The following is an 18,258-nucleotide window of genomic DNA, read 5'->3' as shown; positions in this document are numbered from 1 at the left end:
GTATGTGATAGAGTTTGTGTGTGAGTGTAATTGGGTATGTGTGAGAGGGTGTGTTGTCGGTGTAGGGGTGTGTGCAGGGGGTGTATGTGTGTGCATATGAAAAAGAGCTTGTGTATGAGGGAGGGTCTGTGTGGGTGTGTGAGTATGTAAGAGTGTGTGTTAATTACTGTATCACATCTCCATAACACTGGACTCCTCTGGCTGTAAATTCTATGAGCATGATCTTAACTTCCATAACCACCTGAAGGAGCAGTGCTCCAAAAGCTAGTGCTTCCAAATAAACCTGTTGCAGTATAACCTGGTGTTGTGTGATTTTTAACCTGTCCACCCCAGACCAACACTGGCATCTCCAAATTATTGAATTTGATGACCTTTGAGAGAAAATAAAGACAAGAACTGAGGATGCTGGAAATCTGAAACAAAAACAGAAATAGCTGCATCTGCAGAGGGAAAGCAGAATCAATGTTTCAGGTTCAGTGACCCTTCTTCAGAACTGATTGTAACTCGGAAAACGTTGGCATGGATACTGAAGATTTTGACGGTGTGGTTTGGAGGGGTGGTGGGGTGTGAGATCAATAAATGATGGGTGGAGTTGGGAAGACAAAGGAATGGATAATGGGTGTGAGCCTGGGAAAAGAAAAGGGGACCATTAGTGGATGAAAATGGGTTGGCTGTGATTAAAGCAGCCAATGGCCTTGGGGTGTCAGTATGAGGGAAGCACAGGGAAGATGGTGTTTAGGCTTTAAAATTATTGAACTCGATATTGAGTCTCGAAAGATGTAATGCCCCAAGTGGGAAACGAGCTGCTGTTCTTCGAGCTTGCACTGCAGCAAGCCTGAGGCAGAGATGTTGGCCAGGGAGCATGGTGGTGAATGGAATGTAGGCGCTCCACAAAGCAGTCCCCCATTCTGCGCTTCATCTCCCCAGTGCAGGGGAGACCACACATCCTGAACAGAGAATACAGTAAACTAAACTGAGTGAAATGCAAGTAAATCGCTACTTCACCTGGAAGGTGTGCCTCAAGCCTTGGATAGTGGGAAGAGTCAAAGTAAGCTTCTTTTTTTTCCTTCTTATTGAAAGAGACAATTTCACATTTTTTCACATTTACTCCATTTGCCATACCTTTGTCCATTAAGTTTAACTATGCATATCTCTTTGTAGCTTCCTCTTCACAGCTTACTTTCCTACTTATCTTTAGCAAATTTGGCATGACCGTAAGAAATAGGCCAGTTAGCCCCTCGAGCCAGCTGTCATTCAATAGGATTATGCCTGATCCAACATTCCTCATATTTACTTTCCTGTGTTTTCCCCAAAACCCTAGATTCCTTGACTGATCAAGAATTTATCCATCTCAACAACCATACCTTTTGTCCCTTCATCTAATTCATTTATATAAATTGTAAATATTTGAGCTCCCTCCACCGATCTCTTCAGCAGCTACTTGCAAGTTTGAAAAGGAAAATTAATCCATTCTAAATCTCTGAACTTAGCATAGTAGAGAGTTTCTTCAAAGTGAAGACACACTGTGCAGCTTTGTACATTCTCATTCACAACTATACTGTCTTGGACAAATGCTTCTATGAAGTTACTTTAGTAAGGATAGGGTCAAAGAGGCTTCCTTGTCCATGATTGACTTGTTACCAGATTTGAAGTCATATCTCCAGAGCTTTAGTCCAGGCCTAAGGGAACTTGTTGAGGACCACACCGAGTTTACCATTATTTTGTAGATTAAGACCACGTAAACTATATTGAGATGAGTGACCTGTTCATTTGTCTTTGGTTGGATTTCTGAAGGAAAAATCTCAGCCAACGACCAAGAAAGCTACTCATTTTTCTTCAGAAACTGCTACAGAATCAGAACAAGAAAAAAAATGACACTTCCAAAAATGAACCACTGCTTCAAATGACATGTAGGTTAAAAACTGAAACATTAAGCCAAGCATGGTGCTCACTATTGCGTTGAGTTCAAATGTCAAACAAGCACCACTAAAAACTTAATGAAGTTAGCAGTAAGAACACAGATAAACAGAGCCTTTGCATCCAAAAGATGATAGAGTTGAAGAATTATGAATACCTCTTTCGATTTCTTGGCCCTCAAGCCTACTTTGTTTGTAGTGTCATCATCTCGGACTGAATCCACAGTGTCTCCATACAGGAGCTTGATTGCCCGCACAAGCCGAGCGCAAGATCGGCTGTGATGCTGATAACAGCGAGGGTGGCAGTAATCAATATGGCAGCAGATGAAGCTTTGTTGGCTGCACAGTAAAATCATAACCTGAAGAAAAGGACGCTAGTGTTAGTAGAAGATCCAGAAAAATAGCTTCATCTGAGTAACAGTCAAAATGAAGAAGTCTGACAACACAATGCTAAACATTTTCACCACATAGTGTTGCAGCATGTTACAGCACATAAAAGCAATGATTCAGCCCATTGAGTATACTTTGAAGAACAGTCCAATTAATCCCACTCCTCAGATCTAAGCCCATTGCTAGCAATTTTCACAACTGAAATGATTTATTCAATTCACATGTGAAAGCTACTATTGCAGGGCCCTCTTGTGATGCAGTGGTGGTATCCCTAACCCTGGACTGGGACGTGAGGTGTGTATGAACATTCCTGAACAGGTTGTTGAGAAAAATAGGTTGAAATTCACAATTGAATCTGTTTCAGAAGAAGCTGGAAATACACAGCAGGCCTAGCAGCAGCTGTGCACAAAAAAATAGAATTAATCTTTCAGGTTGATTACTGTCCATGCCAAAGTGACAGAGTACTTTTCCATTTTCTGTTTCATGTCAGATTTCCAGCATTCACAATATTTAATTTTTTAATGAAACCTGCTTTTAACTTATAATGTGCTGTGAAGCTTTTCTCTACATACCATCTCTGGTTCATAGGATCCCTGCAGTGCAGGGAGAGGTTACTTGGTCCACTGGAGAGCATCCTACCCAGACCCACTCCCCTAACTTATCCCTGTAACCCTAACCCACCTAGTCTATGCATTCCTGGACATCACGGGGTAACTTAGCATGACCAATCCATCTAACCCACAAATCTTTCGACCGTGGGAGGAAACCAGTGCACCCAGAGAAAACCCTCAAAAGAGGCAGAAGAGCTAACCGCTGTGCCACAAGATTGCCATTGTGCTAGCCTGATAATGGCACCCTGATGCCACCTTTTGCCAAACATCTTAAACTGTACCAAGTAGTGACTGGTTTTCCAACCACAGAAACCATTTACTTTTATTTTTTACTCCATCAAAACGCTTCATGATTTTAAACATATCATTGATGTTAATCAGCTCCAAGCAAATTAGCATGATGTTCTTTCTTGAGCACCTCAGAAATGACTTAAACTACAGCTCATAGTATGCAATGATACCACTGTCACCTCCATAGCACTGCATTGTCGAAGAACCTGCTTGTGACCCTGCTCAAGCATAGAGTCATAGAGATGTACAGCATGGAAACAGACCCTTCGGTCTAACCCGTCCATGCCGACCAGATATCCCAACCCAATCTAGTCCCACCTGCCAGCACCTGGCCCATATCCCTCCAAACCCTTCCCAATCATATACCCATCCAAATGTCTTTTGAATGTTGCAATTGTACCAGCCTCCACCACTTCCTCTAGCAGCTCATTCCAAATACGTACCACCCTCTGTATGAAAAAGTTGCCCCTTAGGTCTCTTTTATATCTTTCCCCTCTCACCCTAAATCAATGCTCCCTAGTTCTGGACTCCCCAACCCCAGGGAAAAGACTTTTCCTATTTACCCTATCCATGCCGCTCATAATTTTATAATCCCCTATAAGGTCACCTCTCAGTCTCTGATGCACTAGGGAAAACAGCCCCAGCTTGTTCAGCCTCTCCTTATAGCTCAAATCCTCCAACCCTGGTAACATCCTTGTAAATCTTTTCTGAACCCTTTCAAGTTTCACAACATCTTTCCAATAGGAAGGCGATCAGAATTGTATGCAGTATTCCAACAGTGGCCTAACCAACGTACTGTACAGCTGCAACATGACCTCCCAACTCCTGTACTCAATACTCTGACCAATAAAAGAAAGCATATCAAACTCCTTCTTTACTATCCTATCTACCTGTGACTCCACTTTCAAGGAGCTATGAACCTGTACTCCAAGGTCTCTTTGTTCAGCAACACTCCCTAGGACCTTACCATTAAGTGTATAAGTCCTGCTAAGATTTGCTTTCCCAAAATGCAGCATCTTGCATTTAACTGAATTAAACTTCATCTGCCACTTCTCAGCCCATTGGCCCATCTGATCAAGATCCTGTTGTAATCTGAGGTAACCTTCTTTGCTGTCCACTACACCTCCAATTTTGGTGTCATCTGCAAACTTACTAACTGTACCTCTTATGCTTGCATCTAAATCATTTATGTAAATGACAAAAAGTAGGGTACCCAGCACTGAGCCTTGTGGCACTCCACTGGTCACAGGCCTCCAGTCTGAAAAACAACCCTCCACCACCACCCTCTATCCTCTACCTTTGAGCCAGTTCTGTATCCAAATGGCTAGTTCTCCTTGTATTCTGTGAGCTCTAACCTTGCTAATCAGTCTCCCATGGGGAACCTTGTCGAATGCCTTACTGAAGTCCATATAAATCACATCTACTGCTCTGCTCTCTTTGTTACTTCTTCAAAAAACTCAATCAAGCTTGTGAGACATTATTTTCCATGCAAAAAGCCATATTGGCTATCCCTAATCAGTCCTTGCCTTTCCAAACATATGTGCACGAAGTCACAAAAGCCACAAAACAGCTTTCTTTGGGTAAGCTGATATAAACTGATGATATCCCAACTGAAAGTTTCATATTCAAGGGACTGTCATGGTTAAGAAACTCACTAGGTCCCCTCTGCCTTATTTAGAACCAGTGTGCTGTGTCCTGACACCTCAAGATTGCATGTATTTTACAAAAGGAAACGACGCAAACCCCTACCTGGCAATCAATGTGGAATATCACTTCTAATCGATACCAGGATCTTGCAAGGATCATGAGGTTGTCACTCACCTCATTGAGGTTCAGGATATACAGAGTCAATGCTGCTTCTGTTGATTTGGGGAAGAATATACATAATCTTTACAGCAACTCAAATTCAGGCAAAGTCTTGTGAACAGAACAAAGATTTCCATATTTTGTGTGCTGACCGAGTCAAGGCTTTGAACACAGTAAATTGGAAAGGCTTGTTTAAGGTTCTGTATAAATATAGTTGCTCTGAATAGACGATCAATGTAATTCACTCATTTCATTGTGACATGGTGATCAGTATGATGAAACTGATTTGTTATTTGATGCCAAACAGCACCAAATGTATATGTATTTGCTCTGATTACTGTATACTTTCCAGCCATGCCCTAACATACATTTAATGTTCTTGACATAAGAGTGTACATTCATTTCAGGACAGATGGTAGCTCGACTTGCAAAGGCTCAAGGCTTGCACAAAGATTATAGAGCAGCTACTGAATAAACTCTTGATCATGAATGATTCTACTTCACCTAATCTGGAAGTCATTCAGCCTCTTTTGATCACTTTACTGTAGCCTCTGAATACTTTGGCTTGTCAATAAATTTGAAAGAGACAGTGATCTTATGTCACCCTGCCTCATGCCCAATGGCACCATAGTTACTATCAGCAACACACATTTCTGTCAGGACAGAGGTCTTGTTACCTTGGGGATATCAACTCCAACAACACTATGACAAAATCAACCACTGCCTGGTGAAAGCAAGCTCAGCCTCAAGTAATTTCAGCCCCACTGTCAGACTCTGGAAAGAGCATGGAGTTTGTCTCATAAATTCAACCAAGCCGTGGGAAATCATTCGTTTTGCAAGTGTTACTTGTTCAACACACAAGCAGAAGCAGTGCAATTTAACTTTGTGAAATATATTTATAAGATCAGATGATGTGGTAAAACTCTCATGCTTGCTAAGTGCTGCTTACACTGCATTGGGGGCAGGCTTACCACAACACAGCATCACTGTGTAGGTCATGTAGTTCACATGCAGGATTCTCACATAGTTAAAAGACGGTGCTCTACAGCCAGCAGTGTAAGGGAGCTCACTGTGCAGAACCTCCCAAGCTTAGATTATAAAGCAATCGGAAAATATTGGAACTTGCAAGTTGACCGGGTGAGAAAAACCACCTTGGTCAAGCCCAAATAGAGATTTCTCTATCTTCAAGCAGAGAACAGTCAAGTGGCAACAGTGCAGGTAAGGACAGCACAAAATCAATGCCTCCAAATGTAACATCAAATGCAACATTTACAACTGGGTGTGCACTTAAAACTTTGTCGAACATTATAAATGCGAGTGCGGTGCTGGAAAAACACAGCAGATCAGGCAGCATCTGAGGACCTCTTTAGGAGATTCAACATTTCAGGTAGCACCCTCCCCCAAGGACATGCAAGTCCTGGGCCTCCTCCACCGCTAAATCAAAGCCACCTGACAACTGGAGGAAGAACACCTCGTCTTCCGCCTTGGGTCTGTTCAACCACACAGCATCAACATCAACTTCACTAGTTTCCAAATCTCCTCTCACCTCACTTCATCCCAGATCCAATCCTCCAACTCGGCACCCCCCCTCTTGACCTGTCCTACCTGTCTTTTTTTTTCCCACCTATCCAGTCCACCCACCCGTCTGACCAATCACAATCACTCCTCACCTGCATCCACTTATTGTCTATCCAAACCTACCCCACTCTCCTATTTATCTCTCAGCCCCCTTTTCCCTCCACATTCCTGATGAAGGGCCATGACCCAAAATGTCGACTCTCCTGCTCCTCAGATGCTGCCTGACCTGTTGTGCTTTTCCAGCGCCACCCTTTTCAACTCTGACCTCCAGCACCTGCAGTCCTCACTTTCTCCTGTAAACCAATCTTGTTAATACTCATGTATTGAATTGACAGAAAAATTCATTAATCTCAGTAAGAACAAGAAAAAGGCATGCAATTAATTTAGATTATAATATTGCTCAGTCATCACTCCTCTAACCTGATTCTAGATTCTGAGTTGTTTCATCATTCACCTCACAAATAAATTACAAACTTTATTACATTCTATATTTCTCACTCTTGTTCAGTTGCATTCCAATCGCATTTCTAAATTATGACTATCAGGAACATTCATGCTATCCAAACGAAGTACATATATTTGCTTATCTCATTGCTGAATGTGAAATCTTAGCCAGAATCTTTCCCAGAATTGTGTGTTTGTATCTGTATAATCAGGACTCTGCTGCTGCCAGAGTACCGACAGAACTCTCATCAAGGTATTAATGACATTTCCACAAAGATAAATGAACCCTACTCTCTTCAATCTTTGATATACTTGGTAACACGATCATCCTCCAACACCACTCCCATTGTCCATTTGTGTGGCGCTACGTTATCCTGGATTCATTCATATTAAACTGCAGTGAGAAAAAAATGTGCAATGGTTTTCCCTTCTGGCTCGTGCACAATTTCCTCTGGTGCCCTCTCCTTTCTCATCTATATGCTGCTCCTAAGAGGCGTCAACCCAAGGCAAATTAGTTTCCACGGACACGGACATCCACTTGACACTCAGCACAACTTTAGCACCACTAGGGTCTCTCAACTTCTCGATTATCTCCAAATTGTGAGACTATTTGTCAGACATTCAGCAAGAGATGACCAGAAGTTTTTTCCATTTAAACCATGGGAACACTAAGACCATCCTTATCAGACCCCTCTAAAATCCTGCACCTTAACTACTGATACCGACCCGTTTCCTGATCCAAAGCTGAAATAGGCTCCTGGTCTTCTGCACAAATATTTCTTATGAAGTGTCATATTTTGTTTTATAACATCTCTGTAAAGCCCTTTGGAATATTTAAGTGCATTCAAAGCACTGTATATACACAAATTGTTGCTTTTGTTGTAGAAAGCAATAGCCATAATGTATACTCAGTGGAGCGTCAGTGCAAGCAAAACAAATAATAATTCAAACATATGAGTTAGCTATTAATGCATCGCTCCTTCTTTTCACATTACTGTGATTCTTGGCTCAGTACAAGTGATGAACTTCAAGCTTGACACTCCTGAAATAGATGAAAGTAAATGAAAATCCTTTAAACATACTGGCAACCATGTCATGTTTCTATGGTAATTTTCTTCTGTTCCAACTGTGCTCAGTCCTTCTGGTTCAATACTAGGTTCACTTGTACTCCAGGGGCTGCCTGTCAAAACAGGGAGAAAAATCAAAGTACAGTACAATCTTTTTACACTAAATATAACCAGCATTTAACTGCTCAAAGATAGACATATCTTGAGAAAATACCAATGTCAGTAACTGTGTCATGGCTTTGAGATAATAGAACTTCTTCATTTTCAGACTCAGAGTCCTGCCGTGAAAGCTTTGTGCTCTTCAAGCTTCCAGCTCGGCGTATGCTTGATAAGGAACCACCCTTCTTTACTCGAAAACTTCGTGCCCCCTTTATCTGAAGTAGACGTGAGCCTCCTGGTCTTACTTTTCTGCTTGCTCCTAAGATAATGATACAACATATTGCAAATTGCAGTGCTACTGACACCATGTCTCACACAAAATGCAGGCAAACCATCAATTATTTACCAGTTTTGATAAGTGAATGAGAATGATCGGACTACACAACTGATTGGAGTGCGAAGTTATTTTGTCAGAAATTTTCTAAACTCTGCGTTAAAAACAAAAGGGACTTCAAATTCTACCACCATATCTCATTTGAAGAAGAAGCCATATTTAATACCATTCAAAATAAAATCAACCATTCAAATAACTCTGTTAATATGGTATTACATTTACTTAAATAAAGGTTTATATAAAAAGGGTCTCTTTAAATTCACTTCACATTCTATAATTGACCAGGAAGTATAAGAGTGCTCTATATTTTTCCCTTTTTACTGAGAGAACAAAATTAATGTAAAAAGACAATAGCTAAACACTTCTATTTGTGTTAGAGAAAGCACAATCAGCATATTTACAGAAAATTCTTTTGCTGAACCAACATTTAGATGATACAATTAAAACAGACAATTATCCCAAGGTGATGAACCAAAGCATAAACAGACAAAAATATCAACTAAGTTAAAGGCAGAAGAGTAAGTCGGACTAAAGATTTTGGACCACAGGTGCTTTTTAATGGAGCAGGTGAGAATGTTGTTTAAAGGCAGATTAGCAGAATGTAAAAAATGGTTTTAAAAGGGGAATGATATACACAGCATCAACTTCCTGCTTCAGATATGCAAATCGCTTTGCAAAAGATTAGAACAGTGACACAGTTGGCATGAATCCAAACTTTGCCTTGTGTGGGAAGCATACCTGTATTTGATTTCACAGATGTGCCAAACTAATCCCTCTCTCAGTTGGTCCTAAGGAGAGCCCACTGTCAGGCAATGGGTTTTCACACAGTTTCAAAATTCAATGTGGAACTTTCTTGCTTTGCTCCAAGTTTTCAAAATGTTTTCAATGGCTTCCATTTGCAAGTTCAACATTATTTTGTCCATTATCAGTACCTTACTGGACGTTTAAAGCATTTGGATGGATGCAGTTTAACTGAACTAACTATTATGTTGAGATAAGTAATTTAATTATTTTGATTACATGAAACTATACAAACATCAGAAATGAAAAATAATAAGTCTTGTCCTAGTTGCAGGTCGCTGTGAGAAATTTGTATGACTTTATGGGACTTGTATGGGACAGCACAGTGGCTCAGTGGTTAGCACTGTTGCCTCACAGCACCATGGACCCAGGTTTGATTCCAGCCCCAGGTAACTGTCTGTGTGGAGTTTGCACATTCTTTCTGTGTGTGTGTGAGTTTCCTCTCTCAATCCAAAGATGTGCAGGGCAGGTGAATTGGCCATGCTAAATTTCCCACAGTGTTAGGTGTGTTAGTCAGGTGTATATGTGGCGGAATGGGTCTGGGTGTGTTACTCTTCAGAGGGTCGGTGTGGACTTGTTGGGCTGAACGGCCTGTTTCCATTCTGTAGGGAATCTAATCTAAACTTTACACACCATCATATGTTGCCTGAAGTTTATTTTTAATTCACTCACGGGATGAGGGCATCGCTTGCTAGGGCCAGCATTTATTGCCCATGCCTAATTGCCCAGAGGGTGATTAAGAGTCAACCACATTGCTGTGGGTCTGGAGTCACATGTAGGCCAGACCAGGTAAGGATGGCAGTTTCCTTCCCTAAGGGCATGAGTGAACCAGATGGGTGGATATTAAGTAAATATTATGAACAGTGTTTTCTAAACATTTTGGAAAAAATACATGGTCTTAACTTATCACTGTTTCCCCTGATGTTAATAAATTCATCTTGCTACATTTGAGTGCTTGCCAGTTGCATTGATCTTTATGTGAATTCTGGAGCTCCTTTCTTGCTTCTCTTGAAATATATGTATCTTTTGCAGTTGATGTGCATCGAATTTACCAACTCCACTCCATATCTAGAAGGTACCTCTCTGAAGTAGAAATTTAAATCAGTGTAGCCCAAAATCAGACTTTTTATTTGTGCTATTTCAATATTTTCAGCAATTTATACTCTATGCAATAGGATTGTCTTGGTCTCCTATTCAATTCTATTCCTGCTTCTAATACCGGCATGTGGCATCCATCAACTAAAATATTAAGGGGAGACTATGTAATGTTTGATTGAGTGTTTTATCTTGCCACTGGCGGTAAATTGAGCTACTGCGTTTTGAAAACTGTAGCAATTCCCAAGTAGCAGTAACTGAAGAATTAGGACTGGGCAAGTGCCTCAAGTGTCTTATTCACCTTGTTAATTTGTAAGGTTTGTCAGATTCCTGAAGAAGGGCTTATGCCCGAAACGTCGATTCTCCTGCTCCTTGGATGCTGCCTGACCTGCTGCGCTTTTCCAGCAACACATTTTTCAGCAAAGTTAAAAATCACACAACCCCAGGCTATGGTCCAACAGGTTTATTTGGAAGTACAAGCTTTCGGAGCGCTGCGTCTTCATCACTAGCTACCTGACGAAGGAGCGGCACTCCGAAAGCTAGTGCTTCCAAATAAACCTGTTGGACTATAACCTGGTGTGGTGGGATGTTTGACTTTGTCCACCCGAATCCATCAGCGACACCTCCACAGCATTTGTAAGGTAGACAGTTTTAGTGGAAAGTTAAAGTAACTACAATTGCTGATGCCTTCATGAAGAGCAAGAACTTGCTTATAATTAGATCTTAATAAGACAATACTTATAATTAGGTTGTAGTTATTCTTTATTGAATGTACCATTTCTAAATCACTTGGTAAAAAACCTTCCTTTCTGACCTTTTTTCTCTTCACAGGCTGTATCCGATTTGAGGGTATGACTGCTGCTATGTGGCGAATCCTTTGAATCTTGATCATCATCAATAATTCCAGCAAAACTGATTTTCCGTTCATATCTGTGCCGATCTAGTTCAGGATCCAGATGGAGTCGGCAGCTTTCCAAATCCTGTTGTATGGACATAGAGACAATTGAGATAAACATGGAAAGCACGATTTCTAATCGGCAGAACTGAGTGGAAGGTTCTCATGTTTTTGAAATGTAGTGTTTATTTTTATTGTGATTTAAGTAGAAACTACACGACATTGTGTTTGTTTTCCTGGCTTCTGGACTTTATTTTAAAGTAGGGTGGTTTGGTCATATTTTCTTTGGCATGGTGCTTTTCTGACAATACTAAACAGATATTAAAAGTACTCACAACAAGAGGCTCCGTACGTGGTCGAGGCAAACAGGGAAAGGTTTCCCGAAGGAATGTTGTTATCTCTAGTAGAAGTTGGCATGCCGCCATCTTTAATGCAAATGGACAGCCACATTTGGTGGGGTTAACAGTATCTGTCAAAACATTGAAATGATGAGAGGTCAGGAAATATTGGTTTGGAACAAAGTTGTTTAAGAGGGTTCTAATTACCACAGAATCAGTGAATGTGTTTTCACTTCCCTATCAGATATAGCATTTCAAATCCATATACTGAATGTCATAAAATTGTTTCTTATTAGCAAGTTTGGAGAAAATTTGGAGCTCAGGTTGAGGTTCTGGAAGTAGGTTTGCTCGCTGAGCTGGAAAGTTCATTTTCAGACATTTCGTACTTCTAAAAGAAACTAAATAAGATAGGCATTTATAAAAGCAAGAGGCCAAATAGCTTTTTATATTCATAATTTAAAAATCCAGCAGACCACCTATTTGAGCTAGAGGTTTCAGTCCAAATTATGCCTTTTGAAGAGTTTAACTGAAACAAGACATTGCCACAAAGCGAGTTTTGTGACATTGTGGATGTAGTGAAGAGTACCTGTGCACAGGTTATTTGTAAGAAAATGCAGCAATGGGTGCATTTCTGTTAGGTGCTGTGATGACAATGTGCTAATGAACATGTAAGAGTTGACCCTTAGGTTTCATCTGGAGGTTCACAGATGTTACCTAGTACGGTGATGAAACATCTGAAAACAAACCTTCCAACTCACCAAGCAAACCTACATCCATTGTTCCTTGAAAGTGGAGTCATTAGGTAGATAGGATTGTGGAGGTGGTGTTTGGTATGCTTTCCTTTATTGGTCAGAGCATTGAGTATAGCAATTGGGAGGTCATGTTGCAGCTGTACAGGACATTAGTTAGGCCACTGTTGGAATATTGCATGCAGTTCTGGTCTCCTTCCTTTTGGTAGGATGTTGTGAAACTTGAAAGGGTTCAGAAAAGGTTTACAAGGATGTTGCCAGGGTTGGAGGATTTGAGCTATAGGGAGAAATGAATAGACTGGGGCTTTTTCTCTGGAGCGTCGGAGACTGAGGGATGACCTTATAGAGGTTTATAAAATTGAGGGCATGGATAGGATAAACAGAAAAGTAATTTCCCTGGGCTGGGGAAGTCCAGAAATAGACGGCATAGGTTTAGGTGAAAGGGGAAAGATTTAAAAGGAACCTAAGGGGCAACATTTTCACATAGAGTGTAGTGCATGTATGGAATGACATGCCGGAGGAAGTGGAGGAGACTGGTACAATTACAGCATTTAAAAGGCATCTGGGTGGGTATATGAATAGGAAAGATTTACAGGAATATGGGCCAAGTGCTAGCAAATGGGACTACATTAGGTTAGGATATCTGGTCGGCATGGTGGTGTTAGACTGAAGGGTCTGTTTCCGTGCTGTATATTTCTATGACTCGAAGTAACTTCTCATTAAAGCACAGAGTGCCTAAAGGCAGATTTTTCTTATGTCAGGTCTGTCAAATGATAATTGCGTTTCATAGTACAACTCAGTAATTGTAAGCAATGAGTTTCAGAGCCAAGTTGAGCAGCCTGATCCCAAGAAAGAACAGAACAGTCTAGAAAATTTGCCCATGCCCAGAATCCTCTGCGCCAAACTCCAAAAATACTCATCAGTGAGCATAAGAATCATGGCACTCAATTAACCACTGTCATTTGAAAATATTGCAGGCAGTAAGTGTCGCATTCTCATTTCCATGATAGTTGGCTGTACTCTCAGGATGGGTCAAATTCATGTGAGGTGAGCATTAACTGAAGGTCATCACCAGTTCTAAAGCCAGCATATGAAAAGGGAGGAACACTCTTGCTCCTGACGATCATTAAACTGATTGGAAAACACTGGTAGTGCATGAACAATTGGAGTAATACTGCAAAAGGTCCTTGTTCCTCTGAGGAATTGATGGATACCTCAAGCAAGCGATTGAAGAAAATAGATATATACTCTGTTTCCAGGGGCCAAGACTCTAGAAGACGATTGAAAGTTCATAGGAGCAGATAATGCCTGAACTATGGCCTTAGGAGCTGGAGGCAGTGTTGGGAGAAGTTCAACTAACTGAACTAAGTGGCTAGGGTCAGTGAACTCCTCCCTAATTTGTATAGCCCACCAGCACCAACATCATATAGTGCTCAATGCCTCATGCCATCACCACTGACAATTTTTTATTTAAGCAATATAGACTCGTATCTAACTTTCATGCACTGTATTTGAACTTCACATACTGCTGCAATCCTCACCCCCACATTTCTCAGCTTTCATTTACACCTAAATATTCAGCGATGATACCCAACACACTCACTAAAATACTTCATGCTCTTTTGCTGGATGAAATGGTTCATTTTAGAAGGTTACAATACTGAAACAACAGCAGAGACCCTCACCTTCACCCATTGAAGTGCACAGTGCTGTACAGTATTAGCATGGCCATCAGAGAGACTATACCACTTAGTATGCGTTATTTTCCTGCCTTATGCACCTTCTACAACCCATTTCACGTTCACTCCAGAACCTAGTATGTGATGTTGCCCATCCAGATCCAGCCTGCCAGTCCAGATCGCTGATGCCCATGTCAGGGTATAGCCTGAGGCTGGGCCCTTGAGTCCCAGAGCTGCTGAAGGATGCCATCTGCAGTGTCCCCGGGGAATGTGAGAAGCTGATCTGGCTTACTGCCATGGGTTAGTATTCTGCACAAACTCTAGGCGAGGTAAAGGGATCCACAAAGCAAGCACAAGGGTGAACAGTTGAGTATTTTATGTAATACAGTTGTGTTATTGAATACATTTAATACAGAGCATTAGCTCTGTGGTGTCTGTTATCTCAGGACTTTGGCAATTACAAAGCGATGGTAAGGTGTAGGTGTGGAAAATCAGTGACCTGGTAACTTTCATGGAAATGACTTCGGTGTTAATGGACAGCCTGTCTAAAAAGATCATTGGCTGGATGCCTCCTCCCTTCATCCACTTTTTCCTCCTCCTCCTCCTCGTCCTCCTGAGGTGATTGCCAAACATCTGGTGATGAGGACCGCACTCTCACCAAGGCCAGCTTGTGGAGGGTGCAGGAGGTGACCAAGAATTGAGAGATAAATTTCAGCAAGGTCTGGTGGGATCCGGGGATGCCAAGAGGGGTCTAGATGCAACATCTTTGCCTTCCAAATGTCCATTCTATTGACTTGTTTCACTGAACCAGTATAGGAGGCTGAGGACAGAAGGATCAGAGTGGGAGAATTCAGATAAGAGTCAAATGGAATGCAGGAACAACACTTGACTTGCAACTAGGGACTTTACAGACTTATGGAATCACCAACACTGAATTCAACCAGTGCAGATCATAACTTCTGAGCCGATTACATTTATTTTGGATAGAAGCTGTTGAAGATATTCTGCTTTTCCTATTTATACATATTCTGGTCCCAGCTTTTGTTTCTTTACTTGTCCATTCCCAACCCTCTTGCCTTGTATGATCACCCCTCTTGTCATTCAGTTCTTCCTGCGTACCACGTAAAATAGTCCTTCCCTTTTGATCTCCCACCACCATTCCACACTGCACCTCTTGACTCTGCCCTGCTTTTGTACTTGCTTAAAAACTGTCCAATCTATAGCTTTTCCAGCTCTGATGATAGGTTATCAATCTGAAACAATTACAGGAGGTTCTGATATAACTCAATAGTTCTGATCTCACACTATACAAACATTGTGCAAGAGCAGCACCATTTAAATTAATCATATTATAGCCAGTACAGGTGAGGAAAGTTTGAGTTCTACAAATAATGGTCTAAATTCTTCAACTGCATTAAAGGCAATTTACGTTGAAGAAACAAACATTACTGCGACTGTAATTCTTTTCCTCTTTGCAGAGATGTTGCCTGTTTGCTTCCATTTCAGATTTCCAGCAATTTTGCTACTGTCAAAAAAAAAGAACTCAGACATACTGTCATCAAGGTAGTCTTCTTCTTCATCTTCTTTCCTCAATCTTCGTTTAGTCTCATCATCATAAATGAAACTCAGTATGTTTGCTGGGCTTTCACTCTCTGTATGGCACAGTTCATTCAGCCTGTTCCCAATAGCCTGTCACGAATCAAGAACCAAAAGCTTCAGAAGAGCAATTTAAAAGCAGTAAACATAATACAGAAACTGATTTCTGTTTGAGTAGCAACATACTGTGGTACACAGTCAGAATATAAGCATTGTTAACTATTCACTTCACTGTTTATCCTCTCCCTGTCTGTGTAGTATCATGCACAATATTATCCACACAGTACAGGTAGTTCTCCTATAATGCAGTAGTTGCGTCCCCGTGCAACACCGTGTTATAGAAAATCGCACAATATAAATAATGGGGCCTATGGGGAAAATAGGGTTAGGAGCAAATCACCAAAAATATCAGTAAAAATCGAAACAAAAATAGTAGTTTGTCTAACACTAATGATAGCACAATCTAGGTAAATCATACATTTTAATGAAATAATGCAGTAAATTTAACACTTTAACACTAAAATCACTGACCGCAGCACTGTACCTTTCATAAGACCCTTCAACAGAAAGCGTGCAAGCTGACTGACCACGTGATGCCAACACTGAAGTCCAGTCCTCCTCAAGATTCTCCTCGAGTTTGAAGTAAAATTCCTTCTAAATGTAAACTACAATTCCCAGTTTCAAGCTAAGTTTCAAGGCTTGTAGAGCTGACTACATTCCTGTTTTAGCTGAACACACTGAATTTGCAATTTGCAGACAGAGGATCCCGAGGCTGGGGTTTGCTCTTCTGCTCACGCCGGAGATGGACTCACCTAACAGCGGATGGGGGTTTGCTTTATAAAAAAAAGTCCACAATTCACTAATTGCGTTACAGCCAAATCATGTTTAATAAACATGCTTTGTAGGAGAACCACCTGAAAAAGGTAAAGTTGCTATAGTCTCAGAGGACCACACGGCTGTTCTCTCTGTGAGAGAGTGAGAGAGAGAAAGAGAGAGAGACAACTGCCAGTGGTTCAACCAGAGATCACTACATGTTGGGTCAGGGGCGAAGGGCGAGGTAGAGAAGGTTGGACCTGTAAGGTGGATCCACACAGTAGGATCCTGTCTTCACCTGGGAGATACTGCGTGAAATGAGGAAAAACTGAATGACACAATTCAATGGGAAGTGGAAAAACAGAATCTGCACATCCAGAAACTAGGGGCATGTTATCTCTGATCTTCCAGTGATTCATTTTCATTCACAAAGTGTTCACCCAATGAGTTGATGTTACCATCTACTGCTACCTTGGACAAGGTTGTAGTTTTAGTCAGCTATTTTATTGTAACACCATCTTCATCGTTGAGGTCTGAACAGAACAACTACAATCTATTACATTTAAGGAACATGGAAAATTATTAAACATTTTATTAATGGGCACCTGTGGGACCAGGAATGTACCAGTTGATCAAATATTCTGGATATTCGAGAGGTAGACATAACGTCAGTAAACCCTGATCAAGCAAAGTTTCAAGACATCGATATCCCTCAAAAAAATCTATGTAAAACATCAACACATCTGCTAAAATCATTGTAAAAACACACAGTAAGTAATAAAAACATAATTCAGGGGATTTTTGCATCACTGTTAATCCTTATTTATAGCATAACTAATCAGACGTCGCAGTAGATTATAGTATTTGAGAGATACAAAGGTATGCAGAAAGTGAGGACTGCAGATGCTGGAGACCAGAGTCACAAATGTGGTGCTGGAAAAACACAGTCGGTCAGGCAGCATCCAAGAAGCAGGAGAGTCGATGTTTCGAGCAGAAGCCCCTCATCAGGAATGTGACATTACAGATGAAGAGCTTATGCTCGAAATGTTGACTCTCCTGCTGTTTGGATGCTTCCTGACCAGCTTGTACTTTTCTAGATACAAAAGATGCCGGTTTATCAAGAAAGCTTATCGATAAGGTGCCAGTGAAAACAAAGTTTGCTGTAGTACCATAAAATCCCTTCAGGAATGGTCATTAAGACAAAGCAACATGTTGGAGAACATAGGATCATCTTAAAATGTTAATTGCACACCCTCCCTTTTGGATAAGCTTTTCTATTTAGTGTGTATTGGCTTAGTTAGTAAAGGCTGTTATAGTGATTTCACGGAGAACAAAATGTTTAAAGATGTGTTTGTACTAGCATCGTAGTACATGGGATGGCATTTCTGTATATAGTATGTGGGGTTTCATTTCCATCCAAAGCTTGGACAAGGGCATCCCTCTGGAAATTACTGAAGGTAATTTCATACCATGAAAAAGAAATTCCTCTTTAACATTGGTTTCAAAGAGATGGATTGCAATTGTATAACTTTAGTTACATTAAATGGCATAACATCCCCTTTGTTTGACTGTGTTGAAGATATAGATATCTGCTTTTCCATTGCTTTTTGGAGTGGTCTGGCAAACTCTGAAAATTACATGCCACCCGTCGCCCCTGTGTTAGCTGGCCTCCACTGGGTGAACATGAGGACTGCAG

The 18,258-nt window shown here is 41.0% G+C and overlaps 1 protein-coding gene across 7 annotated transcripts in view; it reads right to left on the bottom strand.

The window, feature by feature from the left end:
• unc80 (unc-80 homolog (C. elegans)) overlaps window positions 1–18,258 on the bottom strand; it is a 338,459-nt gene that overhangs the window by 112,912 nt on the left and 207,289 nt on the right. For 6 of the 7 annotated variants that reach the window (XM_087988742.1, XM_087988738.1, XM_087988739.1 and 3 more), the window contains 6 exons: window positions 15,707–15,842; window positions 11,723–11,856; window positions 11,307–11,472; window positions 8,318–8,521; window positions 8,119–8,216; window positions 2,075–2,275 (listed from right to left, as the gene is read on the bottom strand). In XM_087988742.1, coding sequence (XP_087844868.1) covers window positions 2,075–2,275; window positions 8,119–8,216; window positions 8,318–8,521; window positions 11,307–11,472; window positions 11,723–11,856; window positions 15,707–15,842 — 939 coding nt within the window. The remainder of the gene's footprint in view (window positions 1–2,074; window positions 2,276–8,118; window positions 8,217–8,317; window positions 8,522–11,306; window positions 11,473–11,722; window positions 11,857–15,706; window positions 15,843–18,258) is intronic. The other variant, XM_087988741.1, reaches the window with a different exon arrangement.

Source organism: Chiloscyllium plagiosum, unplaced genomic scaffold, assembly GCF_037043375.1.
Source record: "Chiloscyllium plagiosum isolate Xiang-an unplaced genomic scaffold, Cpla_swu_hap1 HiC_scaffold_7, whole genome shotgun sequence".
NCBI lineage: Eukaryota > Metazoa > Chordata > Chondrichthyes > Orectolobiformes > Hemiscylliidae > Chiloscyllium > Chiloscyllium plagiosum.
Note: the sequence above shows the minus strand (reverse complement) of the source record. Positions and strands in the feature narration are given on the sequence as shown.